Raw genomic sequence first — 20,006 nt, forward strand, 5'->3', positions numbered from 1 at the left:
TATTATATACCATTTATTAATTATTAATATTTATTTCAACTCCATTTTTTTTAAATCAACTCAAAATAAACTAAATAAAATTATTATTCTCCAAAATATTACTAAAATTATTACATTTTTCTTTCGAAAAAATAAAAGAAGACGAGCACAATTTTCTTCGAACTTTTTCCATTAAATAGGGAGGATGTCACAGTCATGTTTGTCCAAGCACGTGTTGCCTATGGCTGCAAGGCAGATGTCTCGTTCTTGCTCGTCAAGGACTTGTTGTCCATGGTTGAATGCCCGTTCCAAACCCCTTTTACATGCTTTCATTCTAGATAGGCCATTTTCACGTTGGGTCAATACGAGGATATATGACCATTCACCAAAACCATGTCTACACTCGCCATAACTAAAATACCCCAAGATGTACTGTAGGAGAATATGACCAGTCGTCACTTCTTCCTACCCTGAGTTATATGTTATTTAAGCTCTGATATTTCTTTATTTGCGTTGTTTTCTTCAATTCTTTAAATGATTTTCAAATGTATTTCTTCGACTTTTAAAATTTTATAGATTTTTTTAATATAATACCGACAATATAGTAATTTTTTTTAGTAGAAGAATATTAATAAAAAAATTTAAATTTAAGAATATTTTTTAAATCTTATTAAAATTTTAAGTGTATTTTTTAAATAAAGTATTTTTTCAAACTAGATTTATTATTAAATATTTTAAAATTAAAAGATTATTTTTTAGATATAATACAAAATTTATAGGTATTTTTATTAATTTATAAAGAAAAAAGTATATATATATATATTTTAATATAATAAGTATTTTTTAATTTTTTTTATTGAAGAGTATTAATGAATTTTTTTTAAATATTATTAAAATTTTAAATAAAGCGCATTTTTTTTTAGACTTTTTCAAAGTTATAAGTATTATTAAACTTTTTTTAAAATTAAAAGATTATTTTTTTAAGAAAAAATATAAAATTTATGGATATTTTTATTAATTTAAAAAAGGAAATATATATATATATATATATATATATATATAAAAGTATTATTAAACTTTTTAAGAATTATATATATATTTATTTTTTTATTTTTTTATTTTGGGGGAATTTACAAAAGATCAATGGGTGCAGAGTGAGTTTCCTTGTGCTAGTAAACATGGGCGAGCTGATTTTTTCTCATTAAAAAGCGATTTTTGGATCTTGGGTTTCTCTGCTTGTTGCTCACACTCAGCCCAAGAATCTCTATCCAATAGCCGTAAAATCAAATCCGTTTCGTATTTGATCAACTTTTCCTCTCTGGATTTCTAAACTCAGTTCAACAATGGCGGGTTTTGCTATTGTTATGGATCTATTACGGAAAAATCCGGCCGTCAACGCACCGCCAAGCTTCCACTCTTATGGGGCGTTCTCCGCCGCCGCCGCCGCTGCCGGAACCCCTTTTGCCTTCAGAGCTTTCTTAGGGTATGTGTTGATGCGTCAATGGTTTCGATGTTCTTGTCTTGAGTTTGATTTCTTCGTTATCGAGATGATCGGATTAATTTTTTTTTTTAAAATTCACTTTTATCTGCTGGTTGTTTCTTTGAATTGGATTCGTCTGTTGAGATTTGTAGTTTTGATGAAACGATAGAGTTCTTCATTTGTTCTTCTTCAAATTTGAAATGAACTGATTCTGTTTGTGCAAATCGTTAGTAATCAGTTGTTAATCATTGTTTATCTGTTTGAGAACGTGTTTTTGTTTGATTTTTCATTAGCAGTTCTCAGTTTACATGATTAGGGATGGGTTGTTTTATGCAAATTTGCATCTAGATCATGTTCTTTATGGTGAAGTATGATAGTTATCTTCAAATTTGAAATTCTTTTGTAACTGTAGCCTTTTGATGATTATTATCAATTGGAAAGAGCTTATCATGTAGTAACTTGGCGGGGTCTGTTGGGAGAGGAGTCCCCACCTCGGCTAATTAAGGGGTTGATCGTGGGTTTATAAGTAACGAATACGTCTCCGTTGGTATGAGGCCTTTTGGGAAAACCAAAAACAAAACGATGAGAGCTTATGCTCAAAGTGGACGATATCGTACCATTGTGGAGATTCATGATTCCAACATGGTATCAGAGTCATGCCCTTAACTTAGCCATGTCAATAGAATCCTCAAATGTCGAACAAAAAAGTTTTGAGCCTCGGAGGTGTAGTCAAAAGTGACTCAAGTGTAAGAGTGTACTTTGTTCGAGGACTTTAGAGAAGGAGTTGAGCCTCGATTAAGGGGAGGCTATTCGAGGGCTCCATAGGCCTCAGGGGAGGCTCTATGGTGTACTTTGTTCGAGGGGAGGATTGTTGGGAGAGGAGTCCCCACATCAACTAATTAAGGGGTTGATCGTGGGTTTATAAGTAATGAATACACCTCCATTGTTACGAGGCTTTTTGGGGAAACCAAAAGCAAAACCATGAGAGCTTATGCTCAAAGTGGACAATATCATACCATTGTGGAGATTCGTGATTCTTAACATGGTATCAGAGTCATGCCCTTAACTTAGCCATGTTAATAGAATCCTCAAATGTTGAACAAAAAAGTTGTGAGCCTCGGAGGTGTAGTAAAAAATGACTCAAGTGTTGAACAAAGAGTGTACTTTGTTTGAGGACTTTAGAGAAGGAGTTGAGCCTCGATTAAGGGGAGGCTATTCGAGGGCTCCATAGGCCTCAAGGGAGGCTCTATGGTGTACTTTGTTCGAGGGGAGGATTGTTGGGAGAGGAGTCCCCACATCAACTAATTAAGGGGTTGATCGTGGGTTTATAAGTAATGAATACATCTCCATTGTTAAGAGGCTTTTTGGGGAAACCAAAATCAAAACTATGAGAGCTTATGCTCAAAGTGGACAATATCATACCATTGTGGAGATTCGTGATTTCTAACAAGGTCCTCTACCTCGGCCTCTAGGCCGTTCATATTTTGGCGGTTTTAATGAAGTTCTATGATGTTTCTGTTCAAAAAAAAAAATGATTAACAACTTAAATTCGATATTAACTCTCAGAGCTGGATTAGATTTTAATCCAGTTCTTAGGTGAACGAGTTTTCAGCTTCATATGAAGGATGATAGACTCTCGAAAACTGAATACGTGAAATCTGCAAGCGTTCTTAGATTTACTATCATCTGGATTTCGCTTACATGAAATTGCATCTTTCTAGTCAGTTTATACTATGATTTACCTATGGTTGGTTACTTAACATGAATGGTCGTGCTACGACAGTAACCGGATTCCAATTGCTCATTGTGATGCCGGTGTGGACGTGACCGGGGACTACCTCTCAAATCTACAGAGTGCATCAAGGAAAATCTTTCAGCATGAGTCTCTTCAATACACTACAAAGGAGTACAACATTGAGTTAAAGCCATTATTCTCTGCTTTTCAATGGAGGATGCTCGGTATGACAACGTTGAGGTCGTTTCTTATGTTTTATTTGCCTCTTTTGGAGCCCCGTGCAAAGTTGGAAGACGAGGACGATGAGGACTTCTTCAACGACGCTCAAGAAGAGCAGCAAGTTGATCTAGTTTCTCCGTTTAAAAAGTCCATCAAGCAAATCGTTCGTGAGGTTTGTCGAATTACCCATTCTCCATTTTTTTTCTTTTGAAGTTTAAGGAATCAACGTTAATTGATCTGTGTTTTGGTCTGCCTTGAGTAAAAGCTTTTATAAAGTCTTCTAAATAATTTTTAAAACTTGTCGAGTTGTTTTTCCCTCTGTACGGTTAGGTCTGAAACCATACTTGATACCGTTCGTGTAACAACCCAAACCCACCGTTAGCAAATATTGTACTCTTTGGGCTTCCCCTCGATGTTTTAAAACGTGTCTACTAGGGAGAGGTTTCCACACCCTTATTAAGGAATGCTTCGTTCTCCTCTCCAACCGATGTGGGACCTCACAACTCGGTAGCTTGCTTACTGCCTGCCTTCGTTGTGGGGTTACGGTTGTAGAGTTACGTATTGGTCTTATTGCTCTGAGGATAGGATGTCACCTATGTGTTCCATGAACTATGTGATACTTCATTAGTGAAAACTGCTTGATCTCTTAGCGGAAGTTACTGTTTGTAGCATCCTGAATTTTCATATCATTTCGCTTATCAGCCCATTCCTCGTCAAACGCTCAAAATTGCATCGTGTTAACCCCACTTATTTGTCATGTACTGAAATACTATCTTCTTTCTGGCTATTGATTAAACGATAAGCGTAATCGATATTGAAATGCTGTCTTTGCGTGTCCCACATTAATTGGGGAGGAGAATGAAACACCCTTTATAAGGGTGTGGAAACCTTCCCCTAGCAGACGCGTTTTAAAGCCTTGAGGGGAAGCCCAAAAGGAAAAGCCCAAAGAGGACAATATCTGCTAGCGGTGGATCTAGGCGTTACAAATAGTATCAGAGCCAGACACCGGACGATGTGTCAGCCTTCTCGCTGTTCCCCGAAAGGAGATAGACACGAGGCGGTGTGCCAGTAAGGATGCTAGGCCCCAAAGGAGGGTGGATTTGGTGGCGGTCCCACATCAATTGGAGAAAGGAACAAGTGCCAGCGAGGACGCTGGCCCCGAAGGGGGGTGGATTGTGATGTCCCACATTGGTTGGGGAGGAGAACAAAACACCCTTTATAAGGGTGTGGAAACCTTCCCCTAGCAGACGCGTTTTATAAAGCCTTGAGGGGAAGCCCGAGAGGAAAAGCCCAAAGAGGACAATATCTGCTAGCGGTGGATCTAGGCGTTACAAATAGTATCAGAGCCAGACACCGGACGATGTGTCAGCCTTCTCGCTGTTCCCCGAAGGGGGATAGACACGAGGCGGTGTGCCAGTAAGGACGCTAGGCCCCAAAGGAGGGTGGATTTGGTGGCGGTCCCACATCGATTGGAGAAAGGAACAAGTGCCAGCGAGGATGCTGGCCCCGAAGGGGGGTGGATTGTGATGTCCCACATTGGTTGGGGAGGAGAACAAAATACCTTTTATAAGGGTGTGGAAACCTTCCCCTAGCAGACGCGTTTTATAAAGCCTTGAGGGGAAGCCCGAAAGGGAAAGCCCAAAGAGGACAATATTTGCTAGCGGTGGATCTGGGTCGTTACAGTCTTGTATTTCATGGCTTACACTCGAGTTAAATGTTCGGGAAATGGTACAGTTTTTCGTTCAGGACTCGAGAAACCAGCTTCCGGGTGCAATATCTCTATCAAAACTACTGTGTTGTCTTGCTTATTCTGGAACCTTTTGTTCTGCAATGTCTTGTTTTTTCCTCTGTCTCTGTAATAGATATTTCTTATAACATTTGATACCAAGTTAACTGATCACTTTATTCGGATATCATCAGACGACCGTCGTGACAACGAGACGCATCTTGGAAAGAATTTCGGTCCACTATTTTTCGCAGCGTATTGCATGGAAGCTTCTTAAAGGTAACTATCCTAACCGTTCCTAATTTTTCAACATCGTTTGAAATGGCAAACAAGATTTAAAGATAGTTTTCTTTCATTTGTAATTGGTAGCTAGCAATGTAATGAACCAACTTATTTATTTATTGACACGACAGATGTTCCGAAATCCGCCATTCGCAAGGCAGGACGAGGACTGCCTACATCGGTCTACTTCTTTAGAGTTAGCAGGACGACATTCCGAGGTTAAATTCCATTATCAACCCCCCGGCCCCGAAAAAGATATACCCATCACCATTCTTAGATGCTCATTGTGTTTTCCTGCTTGGACTTGACAATACAGGACACGCTCTAGGAGTTGCAGCTTCATGGCTTGTCCAAGTCGGTATCGAAATCTACCGATACATATCTGCGAAAGTGAAGCCCAAAGAAGACGATATAAGCGATGAAACTGATAAAATCATACTTTTAAGGAAGAAGATTGCAGGCGCTACTCTCCGATGTAGCACATCGCTAGTTTTTGCTTCCATTGGAGCAGGCATAGGCGCCACACTCTTCCGCCCATCGACAGGCCAGTGGATCGGTAAGCTCTCACACCCTTCTAAACCCATCGTTACTATCGGTACTGTTGCGTCATGACTCGTTTTTGAATCATTAGAGTCCTTTGATTGTGTGTGCAGGATGTGCTGTGGGGGACTTGGCAGGGCCTGTTATTGTGACAATTTGCGTGGAGAAAACGTTGAACTTGGATCTTTAGCTCACTTGGGGTATAATCTTCTGACTCATTCTTTGAAACTTCATATGGGAATGTGTATTGATTTCTTTTGGATTTTCTTCTACTGAGCCCCTGAGGACAGGCCGTTAATGCATAAACTCCATTTTTCTGTAATAGCTTTTTGGTTCCATCATCATTTTAGGCCTAATCAGATACTTTGATTTTAATATCGTCTTTACAGGACACGTTTCGGGCCCTGTATCTCGACTTTACATAAAAATTAACCCGTTTCGTAACTATTTGTTTTTCGAATAAATTGTACTTTTGGTCTCTTATGCTTGGAATTGACCTAGTTTTTAAGATTGAGACACCTGAGTAAAGGTGGAGTACAGTGAACCGAGACTATATTTGAATGAGAGGAATCTTGAGGATAGGATAGCTAAGATAGGGTTAGAAGAATCGGAAGTCATTGCCTATACAAATAAGGTGCGTCTTCCTTTTCGATTGCTCGGTCATATGAACTATGTTGGTTGACCTCTAAGAATTTTTTTGGGATGTATGCGAGCGATCTATGGGGATGTCTTTACTCTTGAGAAGCGAGAAGTAGGTAATATAACCATGTCTCTGGGGAATGTCGGGATCATTATGTGTCAAATTTGGGAATCTTAATTTGAATTCTGGGTATGGACCGTTGCACAAATTAAGTATTTTATTTTCTTCCTAAATCTCTCGACTCTCCTTGTTCCATCTCTAAACACCATCTCTTAGCGAGTCTTCTTCTCAACTCACATGTTGACCGCAGCAATGAGTAGAGTTCGCTCATCTCCTGAGGTGCTCCTATTAGTTATGACTTTTCGTTTGACATTTTAGTTGAGTATTCAGACCGTGCTCCACCCCGATGAGCTTATACAGTTCATCTTTTCTAACACTCAGAGTTATTCTAGTTTGAGAAAGGAGCACGCACTAGCTGAACGCTCTGAATGAATAAGAAATAGACAAGGGAATCAATGATTCTTATTCCACCGAGTTGAAGCTAGCATGTCACCTAACATCCTACAAAAAAAGGCCCGTGACTTTCTTCCTTCGACAATGCACAACGATCGATGACGACATAACAAGGTTTTAGTTTGTCTATAGGGATACCATTGTCAACTTTACTCATTTTTTCAAACATCATGAGAACGTTCAAATAAGCTTCTTTCTCGTTTTGATCTCTTACTAGAAATTGTATGACACATGTGACCGAGTAAAACTCGGCTTCAAAAAGCGCTTTTAACTTTACATTACAACAAAAGCTCTGATCTAAAATAGATATATTCTCCATATATGATTGAGAATCAGGTGTCCCATATCATTACAACAGCAATAATCCCAATTCCTAAAAGCACAGCAACAAACTTGTGATTGGGATTGTCCACCACAACTGAATCCTTGGTTGTGTGTCCCTTTGAAAGCAGATGGTTTATGGACACATAAATGAACACTCCACAAGCCAGCCCCATCGAGATCGCAAAGATCCAATCTGCAACCGCGCCTTCTGTCGTGGCGTCGATTATGAGTCCGATAGCAATGCCAATGGGGCTTGAGATGGCAAAAGCAAAGGAATAGGCAGCGCTTGACAACAAGGGGCGGTTTGGGATCATTCGGAGGAGAGCAATGCCCATGGCAATGGCTGCAAAAACCTTGTGGAGGGAGATCGTCCATAGGGCTCTCCAAGCATCGGCTTCGGTCTCTGCAACGCCGATGGCAATGCCTTCAAACACGGAGTGAAAGCACAACGCAACGATTAGTAAAATGCTGTCCCCAAATGAACCCATTGTTGTGATAGCTGCGTGTGGATGTGGGTTATGGCCATTGCTGCCATTATGGACCTGAATTACACAAAAAAATGAGTTCAAAGTTGGATATTACAAGGAAGGATTAGCTGAGTTTAGCTTTGTTACCTGAAGCTTTGAGGGTGAAATTGCAGCTCCTGCAGTGAAAGAACACCATAATTATTGAGGGTCGTATAAAGACGAACACAATAGCCAAATTCTACCGCTAGTAAAAGAACACCATAATTATTGAGGGTCGTATAAAGACGAACACAATAGCCAAATTCCACCGCTAGTAAATATTGTCGACTTTGGTATGTTACGTAGCTGTCAGTCTCACGATTTTAAGACGAGTCTACTGGGGAGAGATTTCTATTGGGGAGAGATTTCCACACCCTTACAAGGAATGTTTCGTTCCCCTCTCCAACCAACGTGGGATCTCACAATTCACCCTCTTAAGGGCCAGCGTTCTCGTTGGTACATCGCCCGTGTCGGGCTCTGATACCATTTATAATAACCAAAGTCTACCGCTAGTAGATTTTGTCCGCTTTGGCCCGTTACGTACCGTCGTCAGCCTCACAATTTTAAAACGCATCTATTAGGTAGAGGTTTTTACACCCTTATTAAGGAATGATTCATTCCCCTCTCCAACCTACGTGGGATCTCACAATCCACCCACATTAGGTCCAACATTCTCACTTGCACACCGCTGGTGTCTGGCTATAATACCATTTGTAACAACCAAATTCCACCGCTAATAAATATTGTCCGCTTTGGCCCGTTACGTATCGTTGTCAGCCTCACAGCTAAATATTGTCCGCTTTGGCCCGTTACGTATCGTTGTCAGCCTCACAGCTAAATATTGTCCGCTTTGGCCCGTTACGTATCGTTGTCAGCCTCACAGTTTTAAAACGCTATCTATTAGGTAGAAGTTTTCACACCCTTATTAAGGGATGGTTCATTCCCCTCTCCAACCTACGTGGGACCCCATTTGGCCCGTTACGTATCGTTGTCAGCCTCACAGTTTTAAAACGCTATCTATTAGGTAGAAGTTTTCACACCCTTATTAAGGGATGGTTCATTCCCCTCTCCAACCTACGTGGGACCCCATTAGGTCCAACATTCTCACTTGCACACAGCCCGGTGTCTGGCTATAATAGACGCTAATAAATATTGTCCGCTTTGGCCTGTTATGTATCGTCGTCAGCCTCAAATCTACAAGAAATTCTTCTTACCCCTCCCCAACTAACATTAAATCTCACATATTTACTCAAAAGTTGAACTAAAAAAAATTAATTTTGGCTGTCCAAACTAGCAAAATTTCAAAAAAAATCATACTAAAAAGGTGTGACAAATGAAATCATTATAATTTTGTAAGAATGATTTTGAATGGATCAACTATTTATAAAATTGACAAAGTTTAGAAATCAAATAAATGAGTCCACCCACTTACACCTAATGTAAAAATTAAAAAAAGGAAAGTAGAATAGTGTTCTTAATTATTTAATATTTTTTTTTAGAAAACAATAAAACTGTGATGAAATTGGATTAGTTAATTCATTTGTTCTTTCCCAACCACTAAATTCATGGTATGAAAAAGGAAGACAGCTTTTAGAAAGCGATTTTCAAAATCCCCAACCCAACCTCTAAGTTCATAGTTAATTTGTTCATCATTAATTTTGTCTTATTTTACTTTTGGTTGTTTCCTCAGATTCTGGATCCGACAAGTTCAGGAAATTACTCAATCGCGTGAAATTGCAAATAAATATCCTCTTTGATTCTCTATTCCACATTCATTTCAATCCACGAAAATCGATAAAATCAAAGAATCCAGAAAAGTTGGAAGGAAAATTCATCGGTTTAATAGCCGATTCAGAATCAGTACTAACGATTTTCCGAGAAAACGAATTTGAAGTTCACAAGAAAGAAGAACCACAATCAATTTCCACAGAAGAACAGAACAAAAATTCCAGATTAAAATTCAAATCAGAAGAGTTCTAGAATCAATATTACCTCGAATCTCAACATCAATCGAAGAATCACCGTCCTGTTTCCGATAGAGATACGATATCACACAATCCGCCGCCATAGTCATCAAAAACCCTACACAAGCAAGCATAAACGCGAACGGATACGCCTTATCAGTCAAATCGCCAAACGTCTCATTAGCATCGGAGAGGAAATGCATCATAGCAGTGCCAAAGAAGACGCCGCCAGCAAACTGAGTACCAAGGACAAGGAATCCATCGTTCCATTTGAAGAAACAGGGAGAGATTCCAGGGATGAAAGTGCCGAAAAAGATGAGAATAAGACAGCCGATCTTAACAAGAATGAGCGGCTTGGAGCGGAGATTTGGAGTGGCCTCGACCTCTCCGGCATCGTCATCGTCGTGGTGGCCGCTGTGGGCGACGGCGGAGGAGAGGAGGAGGAAAATGGAGAGGAGGAGGAGACGGCGGGCCATTTGGAGGGGATTCTGGGGAAGAAGAAGACATTTGTGCGGTGTTAAATACAGAGGAAGAGAGGAAGAAGGTGTGTAGTACACAAACTGAAAGAGGTAAAACAGATTTTATTGTACTACACAAATAATATTATTTATTTATTTATTTATTATTATTATTAATTTAAATTAAATTCAAAATATTATTATATTATAATATAAAGAAGTCTCCATATGTCACCTGTATGTCCTTGCTTTCTATTTCAATTTAAATAAATTTATTTTTTAATATAATTTTTATTGAAAAAAAATGTAAAAATATCTAAATAAATTTGATACTATTTTATTGGTTGAACGGGAATTTGGTAAGACAGAGATAGAGACAAGTAATATAGTTTTTGTCTCGGGCCCCATTTAGCTAACTCCCGTTTTCCGTTTAAATAAGAATTAACAGCTCCATTTGAGGTAAGTCAGTTAAATAGACGTCTCTAGTTTCTACCTTTCGAAATGTTATATCTGTATTTTGAGTTGTATTTTTCATTCAAAATTTATCTCTAATATTAGTTTTTACTCATTTTTTTCACGACGTTAAAATTAATTAAAAAAATATTTATATCATAATTATTTTTAAATCAATTTACGTTAACAACATTTAGTAAAGAGAAATTTTCTCTTCAGTTCCTCGTTTAAATAAGGATTATTAGTTTTATTTGAGGCTAGTCGTGCACGTTAAATGGACCTTTCTAGTTTCAACGTTCAAAATGTTATATCTATATTTTGAATTTTATTTTTTTATTTAGTCGTTAAGTTCCAAAATTTGCATTTAAATTAGTTTTTACTAATTTTTTAAAATTATTTTAAAATTAATTAACAGCTATTAATTCAAAATTCAAAAGTTAATTAAAAAATTAAAATGTAACGTTGGACAAAAAATTATTATTGTTTTTCGTTTTAATTATTTTTAACATTTATATTTGTGAATATTTTTATTATTAATAAATTATGAAAATGAAAATAAATATAAAAAAAAATGATTTGAAGAAGCTGGCCCACGTGGCAACGATGTTATCTAAGATTATAACGCTGGCTCCCTTCTTATGATTTGTCAGGCGCGTGTATAGCGCGCCTTAACAGCGCGTGGGCATGGTTAGTTCTCTAGTCCCAGAAAAAGCCCGTGACTCGTCGGCTACCGCCTGTCCGAACCCAACTGTAGTGCCACGTCACAAATTAAATATATTATTATTTATGATATTTTCTTTTTATTAATTTAATTTTCTTTTTTTTTTTTTTTACTTGGTGGGATATGATTATAAAAAGGAAAAAATAATTTGGAAGAATTATTTATAAATAACTGACACGTTGAAAGCTCATGACCGTTGATTTCAAGATCATGCATCAGAAACCCTTTTATAGAACCATGCTTATATTGTTGACGAAAATCATGAACTCTAAAAAATTAAAATTAAAATTAAATCATGTAGAAAATTTCGTTTTTATTAACTTTTTAAAGTTAAATTTATTTGCGATAACGAATGAATACCATGGCATAGTTTTGGGATGCTTTTATCGATCAATAACTCGATCCATTCAGGCTATCTAACACAAACTATAAAAGTTACATTGAGTTAAATATTTTTTTAAAATTTGGGAAGTTTGTGAGTTGACTTTTTTTTTGTCAAGTCAACCCGACCAACTCGAAAATAGGGTTATAATCCAACCCTACTCTTATTATGATACCGATATTAGTGATGCATTGTAACTTGTGAATGTTTGATATTTAAAGTCTTTGAGATTTTGGCTGTTAATGTAATATAAATTGTAGATAGTATGATTTTTTAAAATTAATTTTTTTAAAAAACAACCTAACAACCCAACTTTGGGTTGTGAACGTGTAGAGTTGTTCAGGTCACCAATGCAACCAACCAACCTAATATTAGAGTTGCGTTGTGAACTATGTTCGAATTGTTCGGGTGACCAACCCAACCAACTTAATATTAGAGTTGGGTTGTGAACTATATTCGAGTTGTTTGAGTCACCAACCCAACCAACTCAATATTAGAGTTGGGTTGTGAACTATATTCGAGTTGTTCGGGTCACCAATCCAACCAACTCAATACTAGAGTTGAGTTGTATACTATATTCGAGTTATTCGGGTCACCAATCCAATCAACTCAATAGTAAAGTTAAGTTGTATACTATATTCGAGTTGTTTGGGTCACCAATCCAATCAACTCAATATTAGAGTTGAGTTGTGAACTATATTCGAGTTGTACGGGTCACCAATCCAACCAACTCAATATTAGAGTTGAGTTGCGAACTACATTTGAGTTGTTCGGGTCACCAATCCAACCAACTCAATATTAGAGTTGAGTTGTGAACTATATTCGAGTGGTTCGAGTCATCAACCCAACCAACTCAAAATTAGAGTTGAATTGTGAACTATATTCGAGTTGTTCGAGTCACCAATCCAACCAATTCAATATTAGAGTTGAGTTGTGAACTATATTCGAATTGTTCAGGTCAACCCAACCAACCTAATATTAGAGTGGGTTGTGAACTATATTCGAGTTGTCGGGTCACCAACCCAACCAACCCAATACTTTTTATTGGTCCAAAATATTTACCCGACCTACCCCTATAAGATCAATTAAGACGAGAAAAGAAAAGTCGAAAGTAATTGAAAATTCAAAAGATGGGAAGAATTGATACCCTGTTTATTATTGTGTGGGCGTTGACGAAGACTTTCAAGTTGGAGAAGGCTTTGGCATCAAGCTAAGAAGGAAAGCGACCCAGAATCTGCCTGCTAGCAGCAAGAGGGAAGCTTTGAAGTCATCTAAGAAAGTGACTTGTCAATTGCCAACTAAGAAGAAGAGCACATAAACAAGTGTCATGATATTGATATTTACTATGTATGATGCATTCTTCATTTGTAAATAATTGAACCGCATGCACCTAAGAGTTTCAACATCTAGGAAATGACAAATTTGAGCTAAAATCTTCACCGACACTGTTTCGGGTGGTCGGGTTGATTTTCGAACTTCTTATGTGCACCCCTGTCATCCAACTTTGGATTATCTTCGATTTGGTCCTTGCATTCAACACAATCAACATACGTGACATGACCAAAAATCTATATCTGTCTATCTACCATATATCATGCCAATTTGGTAGAAATTTATCTCCTAAACATATCACACCTACTATGTGAGATCCCACTTGGTGAAGAGAACGAAACATTCTTTATAAGGGTGTGGAAACATCTCTTCACGTTTTAAAAACCTTGAGAGGAAGCCCAAAAAAGACAATATCTACTAGCAATGGGCATGAGCCATTACAAACGGTATCAGAGCTAAACACTGGACAAATGGTATCAAAGCCAAACACTAGGCGATGTGTCAGCAAGGAAGCTAAGCCCCAAAGGTGAATGGACATAATACAACCCTGGAGGGGGTGGGGATTGAGAGGTCCCACGTCGATGAGAGAAGGAAACAAGTGCCAACGAAGACACTGAACCCCAAATGGAGTGAATTGTGAGATCTCACATCAATTGGAGAAGAGACCGAACCATTCTTTATAAGGGTGCGAAAACCTCTCCCTTGAACCCCAAATGGGGTGAATTGTGAGATCTCACATCAGCTGGAGAAGAGAACGAACCATTCTCTATAAGGGTGCGAAAACCTCTCCCTAGCACACACGTTTTAAAAACTTTGAGGAAAAGCACGAGAGAGAAAGCCCAAAGAAGACAACATCTGCTAGCAATGAGCCAATGCAGACTATTTATTGATAGTGTCGATGTGGTCAAAATACTCGAAACAAGAATATATTAGTGTCAAAAGAAGGTAAATATGAAGTCAGATGAATCAAAATTACAAAATCAATCGAGAGTCAACTACTATAATTTGATGTAATATTGATCTATACAAATATAATTATAGAAAAACAAAAACAATAACAAAATCGAAGGGTTATAATTGTAACCAAACGTGGACAGTCATAGCTATTCAGGAATTACTCAGAAGAGCATCCATGACACAATATCAAAACTTCATTTGCCTGGCAAAACCATCTCATCTCCAGAAATAATGGGATAAATAAGTTGCAAAATTTATGGGGGATATTCAAATTGAGAGGAAAAAGAAAAAAGAAAAAAAAAAGAAAAAAATACGTACTGTACTTCCTTATCAAGAAGCTTCAACTAATGGAATGTAGAAGAGAAAATCGATGGAATCAATCTGAAGTTGCTTCTTGGCCTGCATGAAGAAAGTTGGCTGGAGTTGATTCCAAACGATATCTTTGTTTATGTTTGACACTACAATTTTGATCAACTTTTTACACTATTTTGATCTCAACGTTTCCATATTCGCCCCTGCTGCTTCTGTTCTTGAATCCGCCTGCATCGTTAATTAAGACGATCGATTCTTAGGCAACGTATATAGATCATTTGAAGTAATGTCAAGCATTGAAATCATAAGATGGATGCTACAAAATTGATACAAGAACATATATTAGATCATTTGAAGCAATGTTCGAATATTTTCTTCTTCATTTCTTTTTGAGATAAACTAATTAGTTATTTCATTTGATTCCATCTCACAATACCTAACTTTTCTACTTCGCAAGCACTTTTACTTAACTTTATTAGATGTCTTCTAATAGAAGATACTCAAACTATGCAAGAAAACCAGAATGCCACTAAAATTAAAGCAAAAATAGTAAATTAAGCCCCCATGTGAATCACGGAAGTCTACTATAAAAGAATATTCTAGACAATTGGTAATTTCATGAACATGTAAATCTATAGGTGTCCTACAAATAATATAAATCACAGATAACAATGGAACAATTTCCTTCTACATACAGCTTTTTGCTGACATCACAAGCTCAGGATAATAGAAATTGAACACCATTACTGAAAAAGTCATTTATCAATAAAAAAAAGGTTGGATCATCATTCTAGTCCTTGTAAATTTTTGTTTTAAACCATTTGGTCCCTTGTTTTTTGTTCTGTTCTTTTCTTTAAACAAGAAACAGGTTCAAGACATCATGCTAGCTTCAACGTAATGTCAGGTCAGTTTCTTCTAAAATTAATGTTAGAATTAAGCCATATTTATATAGCACATGGACTAAAATAAAACAAAGGAAAGACAGACATAAATAAAAAAGTAAACAGACTAGAATCATAATTCAAAACGAATGAAAGACATAGGCCTACTATTGAGAAAAAAAAAAAGAGAAAAAAATAATCACCTTTGATGCTCTTTAGAACGTCTTATAAATTCCGTTGGAATGTCGCATCCTTTATATGATTCTAGTACTTGTCTGATGTCAGCTGGACTATTTCGTGCAACAACTGCATATTCAAGTAAATGTTCGTTCATTTGTTACCAGAAAACAAATTCGTACTAACCAAACAAAATCACCCCTAGTTATGAATTCTCATCATATGCATAGCAAGATCAGAATGCTTACATTCAAGAAATGGTATAAAATCAAGAAGAGCTGTATCATCTGCCTCACACTTCCATGGCTTTATTGGAACAGAGTTTTCTGGTTGTAGACTACTATCAAGTGCATGGCCACTCAAATAAATAATCTTCCTGGGATCCCTGTTAAGCTTTGACAGGTCCTGTTTTTTGTATTTTTTGAAAAACAAACAAAGTGCATTATACAATTGAATAAAATTCGAATGGGTTACCTTACCGTATTCGTAAATTAATGATATATTGATCGCTTTTGTCTATTTCGAGTTTTTCATCCAAACGAATTGCAAGAAGATGCTCATTATGACGGGCAGAAAAAAATAAATTTGAGTATAATACATATGGCAAATAAGTAATCTAGAATGATAAATTTATGGTATCATCTAGCTCAAAATAACTGATCATTATCTTAAGGACTAAGGCGAATGCAAAATTGTAAGATCCAGATATCTAGAGAAGAATTTATCAGAGAAAAAAAGAAGAGTAAACTCTCATCCATAACATACTCTGTAATGCTTTCCATTCTCATACTTTGTAGCTGCTCTTGACAACCTATATCGTATGCAATGCTTGGGATCCAACCTATCAATGACAGGATCAACATACTGCAATAGCAAAACAAAATAAATATAACTTTTTTCTGTGATTAAAATTTATAAACGTGGCAATCGAGTTTAAGATGAAAAGAGAATAAATTACCATATTTGATTGATCAGAGTATATAACAATTTCATAAAACTGGGCAAGATGTTCCAAGAACGAATCAACTCCAGGTCTTTTAAACGTCTGCCAGCCTCTTTCTCGCTTTAGAAGAAAATAGAGGTTGTTACAACCAATGAAAAAAATACCCCAACAAGTCTTTGTTAACATCAAGTACAAGCATAAACTAAATAATAAATCCAATGATATCCAAGAAGAGTTCGGTGATTAAAATCAAAAGGAAACTTCAACGAAATTAAAAAAAAAAAAAATGGAACTTGTATGAAAAGGCTAGTTTAAATGCAATTCAACAAATTCACTAATTAAAAATGACATATTTTTGGCAATGAAAACAACTCTCACAAAGAAGAAAGTAAATATGACCAAAAAAAGGAAGACATATAGAAAAGGCCAAAACCACAACCTAAGCCACCAAAAAAGATAAAAATAAAAAATTACGAAGGCATCGAGAACACAACATTATCTTTATTATTACTCTTACCGTCCAATCAGAGTATACTAGAGTCTCGTTTAGATCTAGAACAAGCGTAAACACGTGCCGTTCCATGGGATGCAATTCTGGAAGAAGCATTTCCGCATTGGGTTCAGTATAACCCTAAAATTAGCAAGAAACTTATGGTCAGCGACAAGTGAATCTACCAAGGCTGATAAACATCCAAGAGCAATGTTCAACTGAAATAACGTACGCACTTTAACTTGCTCTTCAATTGCCTTCCTCAAATCCAGGTAAACGTCAATGAGTTTAGCAGGAGCTGCAACATGAGGTTCTTTTTGTTAACTAATGATACTGAGTTAACCAGTTACCATATAATAAGCATAACAATATATTTGAAACTCTTCAATTTGTCAAGTCAGAGGTGCAGCATTTGAAAAATGTGCATACGTGCAAAGGCATCAAAGCCACCTTGGTGAAGGCAAGACACACTCTATCAAGCATCACCTAAGATGTACTTTGGCACCAGCTGAGGCATTGAGGCACACATTTCATATTTATGTCTCTTTGCTCTCCAATGGACAAAGCATCTTGCATTCTACCATTTCAACAACAACAACTACAACTTCTTCAATTGCCCTCCCCAAACCATAAACCCTCATCTCGACTCTAACCTAAATTATTTTCTACAATGTACATAAGCTCCAAAGAGTTATTCTGCTCTAGTAGGGGTTTCAAGGTATCCAAACGGTAAACCAGGATTAACGTCGTACAAAGTGTAAGCGTTTGAATTGGAAAGGTCAATAAGAAGAGATGGTTTTTGCTTCTACCTGACATTATCGTGGAGTATAGCATGCCCTGAACTTTCTGCCAAAGAAAATAATGACAAAAAGTTATGCTTCGCACCACAAAATAAATGAAGCTGAATAAAGAGAGACGGGGAAGAAACATACATTACCATGCAACCTCATTTGACACAAACAACTCAAAATAAGTTGAACCACGACTAATGAAAATCAAATTGGAACATTTCCCTTATGTTGTTACAAACTCATTCATGCATGAGTTGGAAAGAAACAACGCTAATTCGATATAGAAAACAATTGCGAAAGAAAATAACTAGAATTTGTCAAAGTATCCCAAACTCGGGACCGGTCTCATCGTAACACATACCTCGACACCGGAAGCATCGTCCGCAGCTGTATGACTAGCAGAACGACGAAGAGCTTTTGCCTTCTCTTCAATTTCATCATAACTATAAGCTGAAAAACAAATCATCATCTCAAAACTCCAATTCATTCATGAAACAAAACAAAAACCAGATCAAATTCCATCTATACTAAACGAGAAATCAGAAGTTAAAGGAAGGGGAGAAAGTACCGTAGCTGGCGTAACCAGCAACCGCAGTTGCTCCTGTGAGAGCACCAATCAAACTATACTTAAGGAAATTCCAAGGCTTACTAGTGGTAGAAGAAGAAGAAGAAGAAGAACCAGTAGGGCCTTGAACATCAGGTGGAATCTGATCGGAGATAAGCTTCTGAGACGCATTGATCGCATCTTTGGAAGGGGTCGAAGCGAGGTCGGAGCTCATAAGACGACCATGGCGATTCTTCAGCAGGGAAACGAATCGGGATCGGAAAATCAAAGGGGACATTATCGGAGAATTAGGGTTTAGATCAGTCTTCTGTTCTAATTTTTCTTTTCCAATCTTCAAATTAGGGTTTTGGCAAAGAGAAATACAGCGAAAAAGAAGAAAGAAGACCTCCCTGAAATTAAAAGGACTGTTTGGATGTCGGTGTATGCTATACCTGGTTCTGGACAAGGGTCTAGAAGTTGGTGTTTGGATGTCGGTGTATGCTATACTTGGTTCTGGACAAGGATCTAGAAGTTGGTGTTTGGCTGCAAACTTTTTTTTTTTCTTTTTTTTTTTAATTTTTTAACAAATTAATTTAATAACTGAGGTTTAAACAATTAAAATTATAAACAAATATTTTTATCAATTAATCAATTTAAATTTTATTTAAAAATCATTAATTCATAATTTTCATATATATATATATATATATATATAATGTTAGATTAAATGAATAGTAACAATTTTTCATTTTTTATTTGGTTGTTTTTCTTATATTTATTTAAAAATAATTAAATTATTGTTATTTTTTACTATTTTTGTAAGATTTAAAAAAATAATAATAAATTTATTGAGTGGTTTTCCGTTCATTTTGGTAAAAATAATTACAGTTAAAAGTGTAAACTGATTAAATTAATCCAATTATTAATTTTAGTTTGTTTTTTTTTTATCAATTAATCAATTTAATTTTTATTTTAAAATCATTAATCCATCATTTTCATATAAATAAATAAATAAATAAATATAAATATATATATATATATATATATATATAATGTTAGATTAAATGAATAGTAACAATTTTTTTTTTCATTTTTTATTTCGTTGTTTTTCTTATATTTATTTAAAAATAATTAAATTATTATTATTTTTTACTATTTTTGTAAGATTTTTAAAAAAATAATATATTTATTGAGCTCCGCCAAGAGGCCTCGTACCAATGAAGAGATTATTTCTTAATTATAAATACATGATCATTCCCTAAATTAGCCGATGTGGGACTTTCATCTAACACTTCCCTTCGAACAAACTACGCCTCCCCTTAATCGAGGCTCAACTCCTTTTCTTTTGGAGTCTTAGTCATTTTTTACTATGCCTTCGAAGAGCCTCGACTCCTTCTTCTTTTGGAGTTCTTTGTTCGACATTTGAAGATTATATTGACATGACTAAGTTTAGGGCATGACTCTGGTACCAAGACCAGTGGGAAACACTATTTTCAGGCTGATTCGACAAAAAATAAAATGTCAACCTCCAAATCGAATTTTCGGTTTTCAAAAAATTCAATCCAACCTACACCGAAAAAAAAAATTTAACTCAACCCAAGTTTATGATTTGGGTCGGGTAGTCTAGATTGATCGAGTTATCGAGTCATATGATCAC

The 20,006-nt window shown here is 36.4% G+C and overlaps 3 protein-coding genes across 4 annotated transcripts; 1 reads left to right on the forward strand and 2 right to left on the reverse strand.

The window, feature by feature from the left end:
- Positions 1–1,124: 1,124 nt before the first annotated feature.
- On the forward strand, positions 1,125–6,402 carry LOC111797111 (uncharacterized). Its single transcript, XM_023680012.2, has 6 exons — positions 1,125–1,462; positions 3,243–3,585; positions 5,334–5,418; positions 5,553–5,639; positions 5,738–5,977; positions 6,075–6,402. Exons 1-6 carry the CDS (start codon positions 1,323–1,325, stop codon positions 6,149–6,151), a joined length of 972 nt encoding a protein of 323 aa, XP_023535780.2. The 5' UTR covers positions 1,125–1,322; the 3' UTR covers positions 6,152–6,402.
- An 891-nt stretch (positions 6,403–7,293) lies between these two features.
- Positions 7,294–10,399, reverse strand: ZIP11 (zinc transporter 11 precursor). Its single transcript, XM_023680011.2, has 3 exons — positions 9,937–10,399; positions 8,053–8,081; positions 7,294–7,980 (listed from the first exon to the last, which is right to left on the reverse strand). The coding sequence occupies exons 1-3, from the start codon at positions 10,382–10,384 to the stop codon at positions 7,447–7,449; spliced, it is 1,011 nt and encodes a 336-aa protein (XP_023535779.2). The 5' UTR covers positions 10,385–10,399; the 3' UTR covers positions 7,294–7,446.
- A 2,256-nt stretch (positions 10,400–12,655) lies between these two features.
- On the reverse strand, positions 12,656–18,745 carry TIM50 (Haloacid dehalogenase-like hydrolase (HAD) superfamily protein). Of its 2 annotated transcripts, XR_015421281.1 has the most exons (11): positions 18,374–18,745; positions 18,167–18,255; positions 17,824–17,860; positions 17,251–17,312; positions 17,042–17,155; positions 16,540–16,644; positions 16,347–16,445; positions 15,830–15,986; positions 15,608–15,710; positions 14,530–14,751; positions 12,656–13,220 (listed from the first exon to the last, which is right to left on the reverse strand). XR_015421281.1 is itself a non-coding variant. In XM_023679064.2 (10 exons), exons 1-10 carry the CDS (start codon positions 18,645–18,647, stop codon positions 14,706–14,708), a joined length of 1,086 nt encoding a protein of 361 aa, XP_023534832.1. In that variant the 5' UTR covers positions 18,648–18,745; the 3' UTR covers positions 14,232–14,705. The 2 variants fall into 2 exon arrangements, 1 of the variants encoding a protein (XP_023534832.1); XM_023679064.2 differs by lacking the exon at positions 12,656–13,220 and having other exon boundaries at positions 14,232–14,751.
- Between the last annotated feature and the right edge of the window lie 1,261 nt (positions 18,746–20,006).

Source organism: Cucurbita pepo, chromosome 6 (genome assembly GCF_057944985.1).
Source record: "Cucurbita pepo subsp. pepo isolate OVF chromosome 6, ASM5794498v1, whole genome shotgun sequence".
NCBI classification, from domain to species: Eukaryota; Viridiplantae; Streptophyta; class Magnoliopsida; order Cucurbitales; family Cucurbitaceae; genus Cucurbita; species Cucurbita pepo.